Consider the following 18577-nt stretch of genomic DNA (forward strand, 5'->3'; position numbering starts at 1 on the left):
ACATCAAGGTAAAACATTATTCCCTGTATAACATATGATGTATTACACCAATCAATGTGGGCACATTTAGCTGTACATAACATTAATATCCTGCCCTGGTAACAACCCTGACAATATAGGCCCCATATTTGTAGAAAGAATTTTGTTCCCCCATAATAATTGTGCCCAAGGCTAAGTGTAAAAGCTGTAACAATACCGGTTATTCTGCGTGAACGGCCATTGTTTAACACTACCTACGGACGGAATCAGTGATCATGAAATGTGTCCACATTGATTGGTGTAATACATCATATGTTATACATGGAATAATGTTATTGTTTTACCTTGATGTACTAAAAAAGACTCTTGTTTCTACAGCGTTGGACCATAGCCTGCACAAAGGATACTTGGAATCTGTAACTCTGCATAGTAAATCAGCAGAGGAGCTCTAAACACAGCTGTATTAAGTGCAGAAATTTTGATTTGCATTTGCATTTGTGCATGAAAATGGGTCTTACAAAAAAAAAAAATCTCAATTTTGCCACACTGTACTCCAAAAGTTTGGAGTTTTTTTTACATCCAAAAAGAGAAAAGAAAAACAGTTTACAACTATTATTATTATTATTATTATTATTATTATTATTATTAAATTAGAAAACTATATTATTATTATTTTAGAAAACTATACATGTATATTTAATTGTTAATAATAATAAAATAATAATAATAACTATAATAATAATAATAATAACAATAATACTGCTCGCGTGCCCCCTCCACCTGGAGGTCTGGGGTTTCTTTGCTCTTCTCATACGTAACTCAATACCAGATGTTTGTCCTCTGGAAATATATGAAATCAGTCATTGTAATACACACTGCGACTTCTGAGTGGGAGGAGAAATATGAGAAAGGGGAAATAACAGAAATGGAAATAGTGATTGGATAAGAGGCAGATGACATAGTGAAAGTGAAAATCTTATATTGCACTGGCCTTCCTGTTCCTTGTTCTCTCAGCAGAAGTTGTATAAAGGTAAGCAGCCGACCATCTCTCCTTCTGCGTCTCCTTCTATTTCCAAGTTTCATCTTACAGAGGCGGCAGGTGAAGACGGCGACTCCCATCTTCTGATTGTATAAAGGTTAGTTTCCATCCCGCTATAGACACATTACCCCGTCAGTCACTGTAGCTTCACCGAAACTCCTTCTATTGTGCGTCTGTGCTGGTTAAACATTAGCTGTTGTTCTCTGTTATCAGTCATTCCAGGCTAGAGAGCAGTTCCTTATAATGTGTAATCCCAATATATTACTTTTCTATTTCACACAATGGTAATTCCAACAACTTCTCGCTATAGTAACATTCAGTAGATGTGTATGAGATCAGTAGATTGTCTTATAGGTTGTAGTGTTAGGCTATGGACACACACCTGGAGTGAGTCCAAAACTAGGAAAAGGTGTAAATCTTTCCATTATAGTTTTTGTCTATGTTGGTAACTAAAATGAGGTCAACATGAGGTGTGTGCATATATGTCCTTTATTTCTTATTCCGTACAAAGAAGGTGAAAGTACAAAACCCAACGCATTTTGACCTTTACAGTCTTAGGCCATGTTCACACAACATATTTTTTCGTAAAAGTACGGCCACTGTTGCCAATTGCAACAACGGCCATGATCATTACGAAAATATAGGTTATCTTGCCGTCAATGGAATCCCAGCTGGAGCGTATACACATAGTATACGCTCCGGCCGGGATGTCTAGCAGCACCACAAACAACTGACATGTCAGTTTTCTGCGGCCTTTATTCAGTGAATAGCAGCCGCAGAAAACCCGTCAGTGTACACTATGGAGCAAGCGGCTCTGGCTGCTCGCTTCATAGTGTGTAGTGGAGAGTTCTGATGTGGGTGCACATGGATGCACCCGCATCAGAACTCTGCGGCGCTAAAGATAAATACCAGCTGGGATGATCTTTAATGAGACCCGCAGTTCCGTGACCCGGCCGGTCTCTTCCGAGGTCTGAACATAGCCTTAGGCCAGGTTCCTCCGTAGCTGTGCAAACAACACACATAACGGCCGTTTTTGCATAACTACGGACGTTTTTACATAATGTGAACCTGGCCTTATAGGGGTTGTTCACCAAAAGAAATTTTCTTTCTGATCAACTGATGCCAGAAAGTGCCAGAGATTTATCATTTACTTCAATTTAAAAAAAAAATCTCCAGTACTTATCAGTTGCTGTATGTCCTGCTAGAAGTGGTGTATTCTTTCCAGTCTGGCACAGTGCTCTCTGTCCAGAGCAGTAGCAAATACCCATAAATAACCTCTCCTGCTCTCCAGACTGGAAAAAAAATACATTTTCCTGCAGGACGTACAGCAGCTGATAATACTGGAAAACTTGAGATTTTTTAAATAGAAGTAAATTACAAATCTCTGCCACTTCCTGGGACCAGTTGTTTTTGGGGGTGAACAACCCCTTCAAATGTGATTAGACATTAGCTATAGCAGGCACCTTCTGTGGCTGGTGTGACCCCCCCCCCCCCCCCCTCTATCACTGTGATGTAATATTGTAGTGGTAGTGGAAAAGGTAACGCGGCAGCAAATATGCTGAATAACACAATATACGATGGATTTTATTATATGATAGGAGTTTAACAAGCACAGTTGTGAACGATCATGAATTGCACTTTGTCTCTTATAATGTCCAGGGGAGTGTAATAAACAATAGTCAGCAGGCTGCATGGTTTTCAGGGGGGTTTCCTATTCTGTTGCAGTGGTGTAGCTAGAGGGTATGTGGAGGTAGTAGATGCCTGATAGCATACGCCTCTGAAGTTTCCATACATGTAAGTCTGATGTATGAGTACTATGAGAGTGCTATGGTGTTACATGACCTGAACTGACAACACTGCTGGGCTCACACCAACCCTCCAACCTGACAGGCAGTACAGGTTCTAGTCACCGTTGTGTTGTCATACGAGGAAGTGTGGAATGGTGAAATATCAGATATCAGGACTTTTTTGCAATATTTTTTTTCTAAATCTCTAAACATATCGACTTTGCCTATAGTTTTTGGTTAAAACAAACCCTTCTGCTTTGTGTATACAGCTCACAGGCAGATCTATGTGTCTACAAAGAAAGCCTGAGTAGCAGAATTTTACCCATTCACGACTGCTCTGTGTAAATATACATCCGTGGCAGCTGAGCCCGATCCCTACGCCTTGGATGGTGGCTGCTATTTGCAGATGACTCCAATTAACATCACATACTAATAATGTAACTATATCACAATTACTTATAAAAGTCCCCCATGTGGACTTGTGGACACGTTTCTAAAAGTTCAAATAAATCCCTCCCCGACAAAAACTAAAAATGCCCATTCACCTAATAAAATGTCTAACTTCCCGAAAAATAACACACTATCAAAATTACCTAGCGTCCCATGGGTCTTTTTGAATTTCAGAAGGTGGCTGTTCACTGTGACACATTGTCAGCCTGGAGAAGGGCTTTGGTCTGCTGAGAGATATCAGTAGCTGGGGCCGCAGCCAGATTGGTCCAATTATATAGCAGTACTTTAAGAATGGGCAACAGACATATGTACTGTATATGTATATATATATATATATATATATATATATATATATATATATATATATATATACACATATCTGCTCTTGAAATTGTCTGAACTATTAAAATATAAGTTTTTGATCCCGGATAGTGACTGCGATAAATGCTGAATTTTGGTCACATCACATCCCAGAAAATCATTGAATAAAGAGCAATGAAAAAGTCCAGTGTATTCTAACATATTAGCAGTAAAAAAAAAATAATACAAAGCATGGCAAAAAAAATTAGCCCTCATGCAGCCCTGCAGACTGAAAAATATAGAAAGTTTTAGGGGTAAAATATTAAAGGCAATATGATATGTGATATGAATGCTGAACAGATCAGTAGCGAATTATAATAGCCCATGGCCCATGGCCACCCAAAAAGACTTATACTTTTAGTGGTGTATTGTCTCCTGGTTACAGTTCTGCCAGGATTTGCAAAAAAATCGCTGTTATTTTACAGCAATTTTGCACAATTCAGGGCATCATGACATTATCTTTCCTGTATTATGAACACTTCGCTAGTGTTGCCATAGTTACAGTGGGTTGGGGGGCCCAGGCTTGGTAAACAGCCCTAGCCCTATGGTAAAGTTAATTTGCCCCTGAAAAAGATTGGTGTATTACATCATTTTGTTCAGCTGTTCTCCTAATATGCAGGAGAATAGGATTCTTGGCACACCCCTCCCCCCACCCTTCAGCTGCTGATTGACAGTTGACTCCCTATACGCAGCATGGATAGCATAACCACCAATCAGCAGCTGGTGGGCAGAGTTTCCTGCTTCTCATGAATATTGAGGACTACTGAGCTCATGCACATAATGGAGAGGACTACTTATTGTCCATGTTATTAAGGAGGATATATCTATGAATCAGCAGCACAGAACAATGTGAATATTAAATCATTTTGTGCAGCTTTTTTTTATCACTAGTTTATGCTACCCTAAGATAGGACAGCAGAAACCTACTGACAGAGTCTCCATAAATAAGCATATTTACAATACATAAAATATTGCTCTTGCTAGTGTCTATAAACCATTCTGTGGCCGAAACAGAGCATGTGTAATTGTGGAAACTCAAACCGTAGAGTAGATCTGGCACAGATGACTGACGACTGGAAAAATAAAAAAACATTTATTTTAATGGCAATGAAGCAATATTTTTGGGAGGGGCTGGGTGGTTTGACTCTCTGCCGGGTGCATTTCTCAATGATACTTCTGCATCAGTCACTTTAAGGAACCCTCAGGAAAGAACTGAAACACTGTTATATCTAGTACTGGGGCTCTGGGGGTGGGGAATGACACAATGCTTCTTAGTTTTGTGCTCTGTATCACGCAGCACTGGATCTAATACTGTGTATTGGTTTAAAGGAACACTCCGCCTTGCTCTGATGTCCTAAATTTAAGGCTATTAACAGAATTGCTAAATGATCCTTCCCTATTAAGTAGGGGAATTTTAGATGACTAAACAAGTTACACATTGGTCTGTATCTCACGTACAATTTATAGTCTTTGCTGGAAGATTCTTAAAGAAACTGTGCTGCAATGAATAATGTCATGGGACGGCAAGTGACGTAGCAGTGAGATCCAAATGCATTGAAAAGCTGTGTGTTAGACACCAACGTGTTTCGCCATCGGAAAGTTGTTTAAATCAGGCCTGAATTTTAAAGATACATTGACTGTGGATGGGTGGTGTTCATAAAGGGCAGGCGGTTAGTTCAGAGGGAACAAGCTGATACCAGAGTAGTAAACCATCATGGATGTCATTCCTCTTTCATCACCACAATTGTATTTATGCTCCTTCATTATCTTGTTCCTCCTCAACACCAATGTATAGTGTTAAGCTCCTATTACAGAGGCCGATTAAGAGGAGCAAACAGTCAGTATCGGCCAAATATGGCCGATAATCGCTTTGTGTAATAAGGCCTTTACTCTCTCTCTCTCTCTCTCTCTCTCTCTCTCTCTCTCTCTCTCTCTCTCTCTCTCTCTGTGGTGTGTTGCAGCTTTGTTACCTTGTTTGTTTTAGAGTTGTGGATACTTTTAAAGGGGTTATCCAGCGCTACAAAAACATGGCCACTTTTCCCCCTACTGTTGTCTCCAGGTCAGGTGCGGTTTGCAATTAAGCTTCATTTACTTCAATGGAACTGAGTTTCAAAACCCCGCCCAAACTGGAGACAACAGTAGGGGGAAAGTGGCCATGTTTTTGTAGCGCTGGATAACCCCTTTAAGCCTCACCATATTCTGCTGCCCTTCATATGGCTAGACAGCAGCTGGTTGCATTACCTGCCTCATCATCCCCATCATGCACTGTAACAGGACCAGAGCCCATTTTTGAAATTTGACATAACTTTATGTGGTTTTAGTTCTGTGATGCTATAACTTATCCTAGCGACTCTAAGACTGGTATTTCATGACATATCGTACTTTAGGTCATTGGTAAATTTCAGCGGATATCCTTATGATTTTCTTTTAAAAAAAAATTCCTTATGGCAAAATTAGCATTTTTCTAACTTTGAATTTTCTGCGGTCACTGTGCGGGTTTAATCATGTGATCATTTTATTACCAGCTTTATTACGCACGCGGCAATACCAAATAGGTGTACCTTTTTCCCCTACATTTATTATTTGCATTGGGGGGTATGAGGTTTATATGGGGAGGCCTCCAGTTATCATAACTACCAGATCGCTTTGCACAGCCCCAATGGTGAACAGAAGGGGAATTCTTCCTCTGTTTTGCTCTACTAGTGCCATTGCCAAAAGTGTAAATGAGGCCTTAGCCCACATAAAGGTAGGAATTCAACCCAGGAGTCAAGGAAACAGTACAGAGTGGGAAAGAAGCCCCTTTCCAGGAGCAAAACCCAGTATTATAATAGGCTCCTGAAATCTGGTCGCTGGAATCTGATTGGGTGCCTGAGCTTGTTTTGATAAGAATGGCATGTTTTCCTGTTTGGATGTATTATTTCTAAATCTGAGAGGCCTCCAGATGTAATACTTCTGCTTTTGTCAGTAATGTTGAGCAACATGGTGGAAGTCCAGTAAATGCATATCAGCTTGTGCACATCCAGTATTGCTTAAGACATTTTGTTAAAACTAGAGATGAGTGAACCGGGTTCGGGTTCGAGTCCATCGGAACTCAAACGTTCGGCATTTCATTAGCGGTGGCTGCTGAACTTGGATAAAGCTCTAAGGTTGTCTGGAAAACATGGATACAGCCAATGACTATATGTATGTTTTCCACATAGCCTTAGGGCTTTATCCAACTTCAGCAGCCACCGCTAATCAAATGCCGAAGGTTCGGGTTCGGATGGACTGGACCATCCTCCAGGTTCGCTCATCTCTAGTTAAAACCCACTAAACCTGCCAGAACACACACAAGGAAAGTTTTATTTAAAGTGATACTGTCACCCCACCACAGACATGCCATGATTCCAGCAGGAAGGATCATGTAGCTCATAATAGCCAAATACCTATGTGTCCTTTGCCTCTTTATTTGGCCACAGAGGTGGGATGAGAGGGCACAAACAGCACCACTCTTGTCCATAGGCTGTGTCTGTGTATTCATATGATTAAAATGTAATTTCTCTTGACAGGATGAAGTCCTGGATGTGGGTATTGCTGGCAGCCATTGTAGCTGCATCTGTGAATGCATCCATAGACCCCGCACTGGATAACCACTGGAAATTATGGAAATTTACATATAACAAGAATTATGATCATGCGGTAAGAATGACATTGGGCTTTACTTATCTTCAGCCTCATTGTCTTAGGTGTCCTCATAGCACCAACATGCTTAGTAATCCTTTATTACAGATTTTAGACCTGTACAACTATAAGGCACCAGCTCCAGGTCACATGTGGTTTTATCTAGTTTCAAAAGTTAGGAGGTTGTCCAAACCAAACACGCCTCCTAAAGGGGTTATCCATGATTAGAGAGGCACAGCTGCTTTCCTCCAAAAACAGGACCACCCTTCTTAGTTTGGGTGCGGTATTCCAGCTCATCTCCCTTGAATGAATGGGGCATAATACCACACACAACTTGAGGGCAAGTGTGGCTCTGTTTTTTGGAGGAAAAACAGTTATGTTTCTTTAATCCTGAAAAATCCCTTTAAGAAGCTTGTCTGGTTTATACAACATCTTCACTTTTAAAACTAGGTAAAAGGAGCCTGGTACCTTGTAGTTTCTGGACAGACCCAAAATATCAAATACCACGTGTCATATATAAGGCTGATGTCCTCCTTTGGGCTCCTTCATAATGGGGCCTGGATGAGACTAATACCTCTTCATAGTCCCTAGCAGTGGTCTTTAAACTGTGGATGTCTGGCTGTTTCTAAACTAGAACTAATATCTTCTCTCTTCAATCCATCACTAACCACAATCATACATACAGGGTCTCCCACACCTTGTCCTCACTTTGTCTCCTCACTCTTGGTGACCTCAAGGCTCCATCCTGTGACCTCTCCTCTTCTCCATCTTTATCATACTTGACTTTGTAATTTGTATGGTAACCCATATATACAGCGTTCCAAAATTTAGGGTGCTTTAAATAAATAAATAATAATAATTTCCATCATGCTTTTATATTTTTATTCTTTGTTGCCAAAAGACGTTTTTTCGAATTTTGTATAACACATTAGAAATATCCTATTTTCTGCAGAGAGAAGATCTCACGAGGAGAATAATATGGGAGAAGAATTTAAAGTTTGTCACACTACATAATCTGGAACATGAGCTGGGGGTCCATTCCTACACTGTGGGCATGAACCATCTTGCAGATATGGTAGGTTTTATTAGTTATATGATAGATATGTGACTAGCCATTACCGAGAACCAAAAACAGCTGAATATTAGCTAAACATGTTCATATATCCTGCTGCCCGCTAAAGATTATAGTTACACTTCAGTCAATCTCAGGCCAGATCCCATGGTTTTGGCTGCCTGTGTTCACCAATAAGTGGAAACATGGGCTTACCAAGCCAATTATATGGAACAGGCGTTCCTATCCATGCTCATTCAGCCAATAATTGATCTACGTTAATGGGTATTTTAGTGTGTCATCTAAAGCCAACCAAAATATACAAAATATAAGGTAAAATCCTGACTTATTATAAAAAAGCTCTATCAGTCTCTCTTAAGACCCATATTCAAGTGACCTGTGAATAAAATGCATGTGATATATGCTTATAGGGGCACTCCAAGAAAAATTAACTTGTCCCCTATCCACAGGATAGGGGACAAGTAAGAGATCAGGGGGAATCCCGGTAATTACATAGTGCAAAGCTAATAGTGCCATACAGTGATCAAGCAATACCACATGGACTGATTCATATAACCTTATAGTATCTAAAAAATACCATCATACATGATACATGGTATCTCAGGGCATAACTGGGAACTTTGATAACACAATGAAAATCTTCATAAATAGAGTAGTGTGTAACTCGACAAATGTAACAGGTGAAGATTTAAAGGGGTTATCCAAGATTAGAAATCATGGCTGTTTTCTTTCAGAAACAGCATAACTCTCGTCTACAGGTTGTGTATGGCATTGCAATTAAGCTCTATTCACTTTAATGGAGATGAGTTGCCAAACCACACCCAAACTGGAGACAAGAGTCATGCTGTTCCTGGAAGAAAGTGGCCATGTTTTTCTAAGCCTGGATAACCCCTTTAAGGAAAGTTGGAACATGAATGCCAATGCTTTTCTTTCCTTAGACCAGTGAAGAGGTAGAAGCCCACCTAACTGGTTTAGTATTACCTCCGCGTGATGAGAGGAAGAGCTATCTCAGTACCACATGGAACGCTACCAAGACCACCAACCTGCCGGACTCTGTAGACTGGAGGCAAAAGGGATGTGTCACAGAGGTCAAAAACCAGGTAAGAATACTGTCTTGGCCACGTAATAATAATTAAGAAAAAAAGGACGTGAAAACTTGACTGTATGAACAAGGCCTTGAGGCAAAGCTAATATTAGTCTGGGGTGGTCTAAAATCCCCCTCCTGCTTCATCAGTGGCTTAAGGTGCCCATACACCTTCAATAGCTGACAGTCAAACGTTCGGCCATCAGCGATCTCTCCTGTTCAGCCCATGCACATGAATTCTGAGTCTGACTACTTGTTCATGTGTTGTGAATGAGGAGAGGGAAGGTAAGTAGAGATGAGCAAACCGGGTTCGGGTTCGAGTCCATCCGAACCCAAACGTTCAGAACTTGGATAAAGCTCTAAGGTTGTCTGGAAAACATGGATACAGCCAATGACTATATCCATGTTTTCCACATAGCCTTAGGGCTTTATCCAAGTTAAGCAGCCACCGCTAATCAAATGCCGAACGTTCGGGTTAGGATGGACTCGAACCCGAACCCGGTTCGCTCTTCTCTAAAGGTAAGCCGCTGCCAGACAGCTCTGGTGTTGGCTTACTTCCTGAAAGCAACAGGATGAGTCAGTTAAAACCCAACATGACCAATCCTTCTGGTCATCATTTGATGTTGAGAGTCAAGAGGCCCACATACACATTAGGGAGTCAGCCAGCCCAGCTTGTCTGGGCTCATACACTAAAATGTATCTTTAGGATGGAGATACTCTGTCCCATTCTTTATACTGTAGCTTGGCAGATTAACAGTAATACATAATAATTGAATAATAATTGTTAGAGCAATTTCGACTGATACGTCAAAATAGATTTCTCAGGTTACTTTGTCTCTGAGCTTCAAATTGCGAACTTCCCTGATATGGGTGGGGGAAGGGAAGAATGTCTGGCCAGATGAGTAGACAGTCACACACCAGTGGTATGCAAATGCCTAATATGGTAGACAAAGATTTGCCCATAGTTGCACATAGTAAATGGGTTCTAGCACGTGGTATAGTTTCTTATATCCTTGTCAGGAAGCATGCTTCAGCCAAGGACGTGTGCAGACCTTAGTGTCATGAGCAAATTAGTGTTGTGTGTATAACCAAGACCCCCTCCCCATGCTGTCATATATCAAATGTATTAGTTTAATTATTGGTTAATCACATATAGATGTCACATATATAAATTGCTCCATCATAAGAATCCATTGGTGCATGCTATCTGTGGTGCCCCCCTGGGAATAGATGGGGTATCTAATGTGCTGCCCCTGGGAATATTATTATCACGTTGTATCTCCAGCATGGTAAATTCTATTTCTTCTTTTCAGGGTTCCTGTGGATCCTGTTGGGCGTTCAGCGCTGTAGGTGCCTTGGAGGGACAGATGATGCTAAAGACTGGAAAAATTGTTTCCCTCAGTCCTCAGAATCTTGTGGATTGTTCTACTAAGTACGGAAATGAAGGATGCAATGGGGGTTTTATGACCCAAGCCTTCCAATACGTTATTGATAACAATGGTATTGATTCCGATGCCTCATACCCTTATCATGCCACAGTAAGTACATGCGCTATATCTATTAGAGCCTAAACTAAAAAAAAAACTCTTTAAATGGATCCAAACTGATAATATAAATACAATTATCAATCTATTTTAGGATGAAAAGTGCAATTATAACCCATCCACCAAAGCAGCTACATGTGTAAAGTATACAGAGGTGGAGCCGGGAACTGAAGAGAATCTCAAGCAAGCCATAGCCAATGTGGGTCCAGTATCTGTGGCCATCGATGCCAGACACGCTTCATTCTATTTATACAAAAGCGGTAAGGCCCGATATCTGGGGGAGTGATAATGGACTGGACACCATGGGGGAGATTTATGAAACATGGTGTAAAGTGAAACTGGCTCAGTTGCCCCTAGCAACCAATCGGATTCCACCTTTTGTTCCTCACAGACTCTTTGGGAAATTAAAGGTGGAATCTGATTGGTTGCTAGGGGCAATCTCCCCCCATGTTTTCCATGTCAACAATTTTGGGTTTGCAGGTTTGGTCAGACTTGTCACAACCTCATGAACCAGGTCTGTCGTAAAAAGTTTTCGGATGGCAAATTCCTAATGTAAGCCTTGGGGAGAAAAAGACATTGCAAGTGAATTTAGCTCTTAGGCCTACAAAATTGTAAATACAGCTCTGGCCTAACAACATAAGTAATACATTTACAGAGTTACCCAACTTATACTACATACTTTACTTTGGCTACCACTGTTTATCAGGATTCTGTTGGATAAGCTGTTGTTGTATAAAGCACAGCCTATATGATTTCTCTCTGGCTGGCTCTGTTTTTTGGCACACTACATGGTAAGCTGTGTCTTTGCAGGAACTCTTTGATTGGCACACATAGCCTTTATGGCTAGCACTGCTTATAGTTGTACTGTCTGGCATAGTTTATGGTGTAAATAAGTAGGAGGTACACCGCTTCATACGATAAAAAGGTTTGGAATCTTTATTTCATATCCTTAAAATGGTTAAACAATTTTTTTTTTTAACAAATATGCCAACACGTATCAGCTGTTTTTTTTTGTTTTTTTCTAATTTGTATGACCATGAGATTGTCAGATCAGATTGTCTTCAACTGTTAAGACCTCTACTAACCAATATCTTCTATAGGTGTCTATGATGATGCTTCCTGCACTCAAGAGGTCAACCATGGAGTTCTTGCTGTGGGATATGGAAACCTGAATGGAAAAGATTATTGGCTTATAAAAAACAGGTGAGGTCTACATTACAGATACAGGAATCGCCATGTAGACCTAGCCTTAATGTCTGTAAAATCAATTGAAGGTCTGCAGCATATTACACATTTGGACATACCCAAACTGCGATTGCCAGTAACCTACTAGGAGGAGCTTAAAGGGGTTGTTCAGGGGTTACAAAACAACTCATGCCTTCTATCCCGAATTCCCCCCCCCCCCCCTAACACTTACTTCCACTCTTCCTGCTCTTGTTCTGAACTTACACCCCCCCCCCCTTTTATCTCATAAGGAATACTTCTGAGACATGGGAAGAACAGAAGACATAAGTGAATATAGCCTAACAATGCAGTATGTGAGAGGAATCATAGTGGCCCAGAAAGGGTAGGCACTGGTGTAGCCCTCGGCAAATTCCCTCCTGTAAAACTGTAAATCATACACCATTGTAGTAAGAGAGTATGCCAGTGCTTCATGCTGCTTGTGGTGCAGACAGCATAAAACTTACAAGAGGTCCCCTTTAGGGGAGAAAAATTGCCTTAAAGTCACTACTAACGCGAGTATTCATATAATATCTTCTTTTTTTTTCTAGCTGGGGACAGACCTACGGAGATAAAGGCTATGTCCTCATAGCAAGGAACAAGGGGAATATGTGCGGCATTGCAAGTTATCCTTCCTACCCTGAAATGTGAACTTCATCAGCTGCAGGATAGAGCTGGAGAGGTGCAGAGGCCTAAAGAGCAGGCGTCATCCCTCTTAAACCCGGGCCTACATGGAATTAAAGAAGAGATGTGGACATTATATAATGGCTGTTAATTGATATACTACATCTGATCCTTTCTAATTTACTTATGTGCAATCTATGTCCATCCCCCCTATATCTGAATCACAATCACAAATCTTGGACATTACATGCAAATTAGTATATCCCTCTCTTTATACACTGGTTTCTTAGGGAGGTATAACGCAATGTGTATAGAACCTAAGGTCCTTTATAAACATAATTGCACCAAATATTCTTTAACACCAGCTAAAAAGTTGCAAATCATCTCTGCTACATTGTAAGGGGTAAACTACTGTCCAGGACCCCTTATGTTTTATGTTTTCCATTGAGGAGCAAAGAGCAATGATTATCAGAGTCTGTATTGTATATACCATTTAAAGGGTATGTCCATCATAGAAAAGCAAAGTCAATTTCCAAATGGCCTAAATTAAAAACAAAATAAAAACAATCTCCTATTGTTTTGTGTAAATGGCTCTTATGCAGACCTATGTGTATCAGCCGTTAGAGTTTAGTTGTGGTCGGTAACCATGGAGACACATAGGTCTTGATGGAAGCTGTACACTAAACAAAGAAAAAGTATATATGTTTTATTTGCTTATTTTCAATGCACTGGAACAAGACAAATGTTTGCATAGGAGGACATAGCCTTTCCTTAATAAAATCACCCTGGAGGTGTCTCCTGCCTCAAGTGATTCCTTTGTTTAGGAAACCAGGATGACAACTAATATGGCCACCATAACAGTACAGACTCCAAAACGATCTAGTTATGTGAGGAAACATTCGTCACTTAGAGCGCTAGGGCAGCTTGGTGACATGCAATGGGGTAGCTGCAATGGTGGCCATATTGGTCATCACCCATTCATATTGGTCATCACCCATCTATTCAAAGGGGTATTCCAAGAAAATCATCCACAGGATAGGGGAAAAGTAGGAGATAGCAGGGAATTTGACCTCCTTACCACCCCCCCCCCCCCCTGCTGATCTCCATATCAGGCCCCAGCGTCTATATTATGAATAGCTCTGTAATCATCTCTTTCCGTCGGCTCTATAGGAATGAATAGAGCCTCAGGTCACATGCTGTACAGAAGCCAATATGGGGAACGGTGGGGGGTACAGAGGTCAGACCCCCTGCGATTTTATACTTTTTCCCTATCCTGTGGATACCGAAAAAGTTGATTTTCTTGGAATACACCTTTAAGTGACCGATGGGATTTTAAAATATGAGACACTTTAGGTAATTCAAGGGGCTAGAGAGGAATTACCAGATTACGTTCTTCATTTCACGTCTACCTCAAAAGGTTCAGCAGTAACACAGATAGCAGGACTCCTCATTTGCCAAAAGCAACCAATCACAGTGCTGCTCTCTTTTTGTCAGGGCAGATAAAATGTCACTGTCACAAAAACTTGATCAGTGGGGGTCTATGTATTCGATTCCCCACCAATCTTTGGACAGCGCTGGAAGTAGAGCATGGCTAAGTGCTTAGTGAGATGGGTAGAGAGGTGCTAAGTTGCATGCTTCTCTTGCCTTCTTCTGGTGGTGTGTGGGGGTCTGAACGCCAAGACCCTGATCGATCAAAAAATTTTGTAATCTCTTTGTAAAAAGTTTAAAGTGACAGAGACATTGATGGAAGCTTTAGTTTTGATAAGTGAGGCCTCTATAGGATCTGCACTGTGGGTTCTTAACATGTATATATAATGACGCAGGCGCCATGCTTAAAGGCACTGAGATATTTTACCCGCCATGGCCATGGATTACACCCTATATAGATCTGTCAAGATTTCAGCCTATTTTGCCAATCATAAAAGTGGCTTTGCTATAATAGATGGCTAGAATGATTTGTAATTCTGTATGTTCATTCCTGAATTTTTACATTATCCTATAATTTAAGACTGTTTTAATAATATATCTCACTTGAATGTCTACTAGCGTCATTGGTCTTCTGGGGCACTGGTTGAGCGGGGGAGGGTCGGGCCTGGTGGTCATGTGGATTGGTATTCTCTCAGTCGCATATTCCAAAGGATGTGGATAGAGAGAGAAGGGGCACCCATGAGACACTGGGGCACTGTAAAAGTCTTTGCAATAAGGTTGTATCTATATAAAACAATCTGTGGCACTGAGGGTATTTGATGGCACTCTGTTCATAAACGTATAGAATGGTCAGTAGGAGAATCAAAACATTCCATTCCCTGGAACACCCTTAAAAATTCCAGGGGGGGGGGGCGTGGCGAGCCGCTGATGGAGACAGTCGCAGGGTGAGGGAGCTCCGGGACCGCACAGCTCTTACAACAGACCCAGACCAGCTATATCCTGCCCGAACACCCCCAGTAGTCGGGGAGGTAGCGAGGGGGACCCCCGGATTGCCCTGACCCGCGGCAGCCCCGGCTATCCCGACTCTAAAAGGGACTTTACCTGCCACGAGGGCCGCCGCCGCTGAAGTGCTGCAGCCGCGGCCATCTTGTCTTCCGGCTCCTGTCTTCCCGCTGTAGCCGTTCTGCAGCTCCGGCTCCCGGACTCCTGTCTACACCGGAGGATCCTGCTCCCCAGCCGACTGGCTCTGCTCCTGGCTGGAGGTGTGCGGCCCCGGTCACCACGCGCCGAGGCGCCAGCTTGCTTCCTCCCGCTCCTCACCGCCGCTCTAAGGGTGAGTCAGGCTTTCGCCGGTCCCCGGACCTCAGCGTCCGCATTGCTGCTGTGCCTGCTACTGTGCCACTGCAGGCACTCGGCTCTGCCGCCCCGGCCCGGACAGGAACATATAAACTCCATAATAGCTGGCACCCGGCTTCCCTGACTGGCCACAAGTACCCACTATACTTTCCCAGGTACTTCAGGGACACTGTATCCTGCCGGCAACTCACAGCACGGACTCTCATATGCTGAGGCGCCATTTTACCTCCTTGCATCCCTGTGCCACACATTAACCCCTTCACCGCCCCCTCCAGCAGTGGGGTCACGTCTCTCCTGGCCTTGACTCTAGCACCTGCACATACCGGTGCCCTGGACTCTCAATCCCCTCCCCTCCCACTTGGTGCTACTTCCATAAGGTCCCACGGACTATTAAAGGGCCAGCAGCTCATTTCTACCTACATGATGGCCACCCCAAAACCGCCTAAAAAAGACAAAAACAAACCCAATGGCGATAATATGGCCGCCTCTATCAGAACCTCGCCAGCGGCTACCAGGTCAGCTGTCCACCGCTCCTCCGGCGGCAGACACTCAGATTCAGACTCTGACGCATCGCTTGTGGGATCCTCCTCCCCGCAGGGTGTCCGTGACATGCTCTCCCAACTCCCCACTAAAAATGATCTACAAACTCTCATGAATGAAGTGAAAGATGCATTTAAAGTGGAGATCGCTGCGGTGCGGAAAGATATTCAGCACATTGCACTGAGGGTGGAAACTTTGGAGGAGGACCACGACTCCACCCGTGCCTACATCTCTAACCTACACTCCACTGCCTCAGCTCAAGCCTCTGCCTTAGATGACATGCAGCGCCACATTGAGGATCTGGACAATAGAGGCAGACGCAACAACATAAGGATACGGGGTCTGCCAGAGGCAACTCAGGACAATGATCTTACGTCCACCCTGGAAGGCCTCTTTAATATGTTGCTAGGGGAGCCGCCTACTCATAAAATTAAGTTTGATAGGGCTCATCGTGCCCTAAAGCCGAAGCCTACTTCTGGGGCCCCTAGAGATGTCATCTGCTGCCTCCATGACTACACGCTAAAAGAAAGCATCATGGCCAAAGCCCGCTCGCTTCGGGACCTGGACTTTTATGGAGCCCAAATACAACTCTTTCCAGACCTCTCCTGGATCACCCTCCAGAAGCGCCGGATTCTGAGGCCACTGTTGTCTATTCTTCGAGACCACGACACGTCCTATAGATGGAACTTCCCTTTTGGTCTCACGGCTAGGCGGGACGGACGCTCCGCTGTACTCCGTAATCTAGCTGATTTGCCTGCATTCTGTGAAGCGCTGGATCTGCCAGTCCCGAAAATCACTGACTGGACTGTTGCTCCTCCACCTCCCCCCCCTCCCCCAGTCTGGAGCTCCTCTAGCCAGAAGAGACGCCACCCCCGTTCGGAGAACCCTCGTTCCCCCCCTGATCCCATGGGCTGAGGAGGCCCTTCCAATGGCTCCGGGGACATATCCCCCTCCTGTTCCTCCCCCCAAGATTGGTAGCTCCATTTGTTGATGTTCTGGGTCTCATCATATTGTTACTTGCTTACGCATTGCTGTGCGGTTCTATACCGCTCACCTCCTATGCCTGTTTCAATGTTCTCTGTTCCCTATTGGTGGCTCCTTCCCCCCTTTTGGGGCTGCCAGTTGGCAACTTTTGAGTTGTCTTGGTATAATCCTTGCCTCGCTGTGGGCCAATTGGGCCTGTGCCTTGGGCCTTGTGCCCTTTTCTCCACTGGATCTTCCGTTTGTTCTATGATGTTTGATGTTCTATGTTTGTCCACCCCGTGTTCTTTCCTTCCCCTCCTCCCTCCTTCTAGGATATTACGCCTGCTGGTGCTGCTTCGAGGACTGCTCCCACCGTGCTGTCAGAATTGGGTGAGTAGCTACTTCAGCATAGTTGCTGCTTTCATCTGTCACAATGATCAAATGTGTGTCCCTTAACGTAAAAGGTCTTAATTCCAATACCAAGAGGCGCCTGCTCCTGAGGGAACTCCGTAACCTCCACGCTGATGTTGCCTTCCTCCAGGAGACACACTTTAATCAGGATGCATCTTTCAGATTTGCCCGTCACTCTTTTCCCATAGCCATTTCCGCCTCTAGAGGCAATAAGACGGCTGGAGTGGCCATACTGTTTTCTCGAACATGTCCTATACAGGTCTCCTCCTCCTTCGCAGACCCGGGGGGGAGATTCGTCATAGTAGATGGGACCCTCCAAGGCCGGCAATTTATCTTCTGCAATGTATATGCCCCCAATCAATCTCAAATACCCTTTCTCCGCAGGGTCCTAAATAGATTGTCAAAGTATCCCCCAGCTCCTAGAATCTTGGGTGGGGATTTTAATCTGCCCTTCTCGGAGCTGATGGACAGACATTCTGTCCACGACCGCCCTGCCCCAGTGGCTCAAGCTAAACTTTCAACCGAGTTCCGCAAGCTCATACGAGCTCATAAGCTGTATGACCTATGGCGACTCGATCACCCCACGGAGAGAGGGTATACTTTCTTCTCCCACCCCCATAAATTACATTCTCGAATAGATTACTTCTTTGGCAACATACCTACTGTCCGGCTCCTGCAGAGCGCGGCCCTCGACCCTATCTCTTGGTCTGATCATGGCCCTGTGATAGTACAACTTAAGGCCATTTTATCCCCTACCCGGCAGTGCCATTGGCGCCTAAATGACACCTTACTGAAAACCCAGATGACACGTGACTCCATTAAGTTGAGTATTTCTAATTACTTCTTAGAAAATGGGGGCTCGGTCACTTCAGAGGGGGTTCTGTGGGAGGCCCACAAGGCAGTAGTTAGGGGTCATTGTATAGCGGTCAGCTCCCGTCAGAAAAAAGATTCCCTACTAGCGATTCAGAAAGCCAAATCTACCATCGTCTCCCTGGAGCGACTCCTGGCCCGTCGTCGTTCTCTGGGGGTTCTGCGGAGGCTTGTGGCGGCTCGCGACAA

At 43.4% G+C, this 18577-nt stretch overlaps 1 protein-coding gene across 1 annotated transcript; it reads left to right on the forward strand.

Moving 5' to 3' along the window:
* Window positions 1-971: 971 nt before the first annotated feature.
* On the forward strand, window positions 972-14860 carry LOC138771380 (cathepsin S-like). Its single transcript, XM_069951039.1, has 8 exons — window positions 972-1115; window positions 7164-7293; window positions 8228-8350; window positions 9286-9447; window positions 10745-10969; window positions 11070-11235; window positions 12076-12178; window positions 12748-14860. The coding sequence occupies exons 2-8, from the start codon at window positions 7165-7167 to the stop codon at window positions 12845-12847; spliced, it is 1008 nt and encodes a 335-aa protein (XP_069807140.1). The 5' UTR covers window positions 972-1115; window position 7164; the 3' UTR covers window positions 12848-14860.
* Window positions 14861-18577: the final 3717 nt, after the last annotated feature.

Source organism: Dendropsophus ebraccatus, chromosome 13 (assembly GCF_027789765.1).
Source record: "Dendropsophus ebraccatus isolate aDenEbr1 chromosome 13, aDenEbr1.pat, whole genome shotgun sequence".
Taxonomy (NCBI): Eukaryota; Metazoa; Chordata; class Amphibia; order Anura; family Hylidae; genus Dendropsophus; species Dendropsophus ebraccatus.

What these genes read in the sequence shown, in the direction of transcription:
- LOC138771380 (XM_069951039.1), top strand. Translation starts at nt 7,165, where the DNA reads ATGAAGTCCTGGATGTGGGTATTGCTGGCAGCCATTGTAGCTGCATCT. An exon ending in TGAACCATCTTGCAGATATG is followed by an intron (nt 8,351 to 9,285) that starts GTAGGTTTTATT and finishes TTCTTTCCTTAG; the next exon opens with ACCAGTGAAGAGGTAGAAGC. An exon ending in CATACCCTTATCATGCCACA is followed by an intron (nt 10,970 to 11,069) that starts GTAAGTACATGC and finishes AATCTATTTTAG; the next exon opens with GATGAAAAGTGCAATTATAA.